Below are 2,010 nucleotides of genomic sequence, written 5' to 3'. Positions count from 1 at the left end.
AATTTATGTCGATTAATGTTGACGTATCGGATTTATAGATTATGTCTTGTAAATATTAAATTGATCACAGATTTGTTTTTTTTATTTCTTCTGGAATAAATAAAATTAATCTATTCTAGAAATTTTGGTGTAGTTTCCCATTTACTATTGATTTTCTCAAATTGTTTACTCGATTTGATAATGGCGGGCCTAAATTGTTGCAATTGTAACAATGAAGTTTCTAAAATTTACACATGATGAGGAATTTGATGGATTTTCAATCATAGCAAACAGAGCTGGAAAACAATTCATCTGCAATATGTTTAGAAATTCTTAGAAATTTCGATTCAAAATTCAACATTTCTCAACTCTAAAAAAATAGTTTTCCATATTTGAACCCATCTAGCAGTTCTTAATATCACATTTGATAAATGGGAACTGTAGTGAGTTCTATGCAAAAACCGATGATGTATGTCAACATGGACAGTTCGCAGGCGCAGTTTGTACGCCAAACGATAGCCGACAACAAAGTCGTGATCTTTAGCAAGACCTATTGTCCCTACTGCAGCATGGCCAAGGAGCAGTTTCGCAAGCTGAATGTACAAATGACTGTGGTTGAGCTGGACTTGCGTAACGATGCTGATGAGATCCAGGCGGTGCTTGGCGAGCTAACCGGAGCTCGGACAGTGCCGCGTTGTTTTATTAATGGTAAATTTGTGGGTGGTGGCACCGATGTGAAGCGCCTCTTCGAACAGGGCATTCTGCAAAGATACTTCCAGTGACATGAACTGGGGACGATTTACTTTGGGGTTGAAGCTGCAGTTAACTTTATGTTTGATTTGCGTTTGATTGGGTAATAAAAAATCATATTGCATAAATAATGACTATATTTAAAGCTGGCTTGGAAAGGAAATACCTTATTTTTTTTTAATAAAGTAACTAGTTCCAAATTGCTTAAACCAAAATGAGTGGGATTTATTTATTTCTCATATTCCACGTTTAATTTTCAAAAATGCAATGCGTCTGCCTCTAGAAGCGTCCAGCAGGTATATTTTTGCTTTCTGAACATAGCGTAATAACAAGCACATATTCATCCAATTCGCTAACTTCTCGAATTTGTGTGTGTTTTTAATTAAAGCTAAAAAATTTTTTCTACAATTTTTTCTCCTATCACGTTACGCATCCCTATTTGTTTCATAATATTTACACAAAATATCGTGTTTCTAAAGTGCAATGCAAATATCAAATATGGCTATTTCAAGCTAGCAACATTTTTTATTCCCGTTTTAAATTTTTAAAAATTCGCAACGAATCAAAATTTGTGAAGGACAACTTAAAAACAACGCCACGTCGTTGACAGGGCAAATCGATAAGCCAAATTACGCATACGTCACGTGTGCATATTGTAATGTGTAAAATACACATATATATTTTTACGCTACACCTGCAGCGACATAAACACAAGCAATTTAATGTGACAGTAAACTAAATTTGACATTGTGCAAGCAATTTGAAAACAATTTACGAAATGTCAACAAATTACTGCAATTTGCCAGCGGAAATTCAATCAATTATTTGTTTAGCACAGCGATTTAAAAGTTTGCTCAAACAAATGGCTTTTGACTTCCAGGACGGTCTAGACAGACGACGCGTCGGGCGGAAAAAAATTGGGTGCAGTCGAGACAATGCAATGCACGCGTGGTATGATGTGCTTGCTGCCTTTAAATGGATTTCTTAATGCCGTCATGCAAGTTTAATGCCAGTCTGGACTGTAAGCCAGGCCCTGACCGCCTGACGTTGACCCTGAGCTGCTGCCGCCGATGTGTCACATGCAAATGTGTTGAGCTTATGTTTCAAAGAAGCAACTGTGACACAAAGATGTTGAGCTTCATTGTTTGCCGGCAGACAGACGAGCGCAGGTCCTTTGCAGGATAACAACAACAGTCTGGCTACATTTAACATGCACAAAAAATGCTGTGCTTCCTGCGTACGCAGGTGAGCAGCAACCACCATATTTACCTTCCCTTGAGT

At 37.4% G+C, this 2,010-nt stretch overlaps 1 protein-coding gene across 1 annotated transcript; it reads left to right on the top strand.

Moving 5' to 3' along the window:
* The first annotated feature begins 276 nt into the window (after positions 1-276).
* Grx1t (Glutaredoxin 1, testis-specific) lies at positions 277-861 on the top strand. The gene has a single exon (XM_002049684.4). The coding sequence runs from the start codon at positions 411-413 to the stop codon at positions 759-761; it is 351 nt and encodes a 116-aa protein (XP_002049720.1). The 5' UTR covers positions 277-410; the 3' UTR covers positions 762-861.
* Positions 862-2,010: the final 1,149 nt, after the last annotated feature.

This window comes from Drosophila virilis, chromosome 5 (assembly GCF_030788295.1).
Source record: "Drosophila virilis strain 15010-1051.87 chromosome 5, Dvir_AGI_RSII-ME, whole genome shotgun sequence".
Lineage (NCBI taxonomy): Eukaryota > Metazoa > Arthropoda > Insecta > Diptera > Drosophilidae > Drosophila > Drosophila virilis.
The sequence above is the reverse complement of the archived record's forward strand: the minus strand, read 5'-3'. Positions and strand labels throughout refer to the sequence as shown.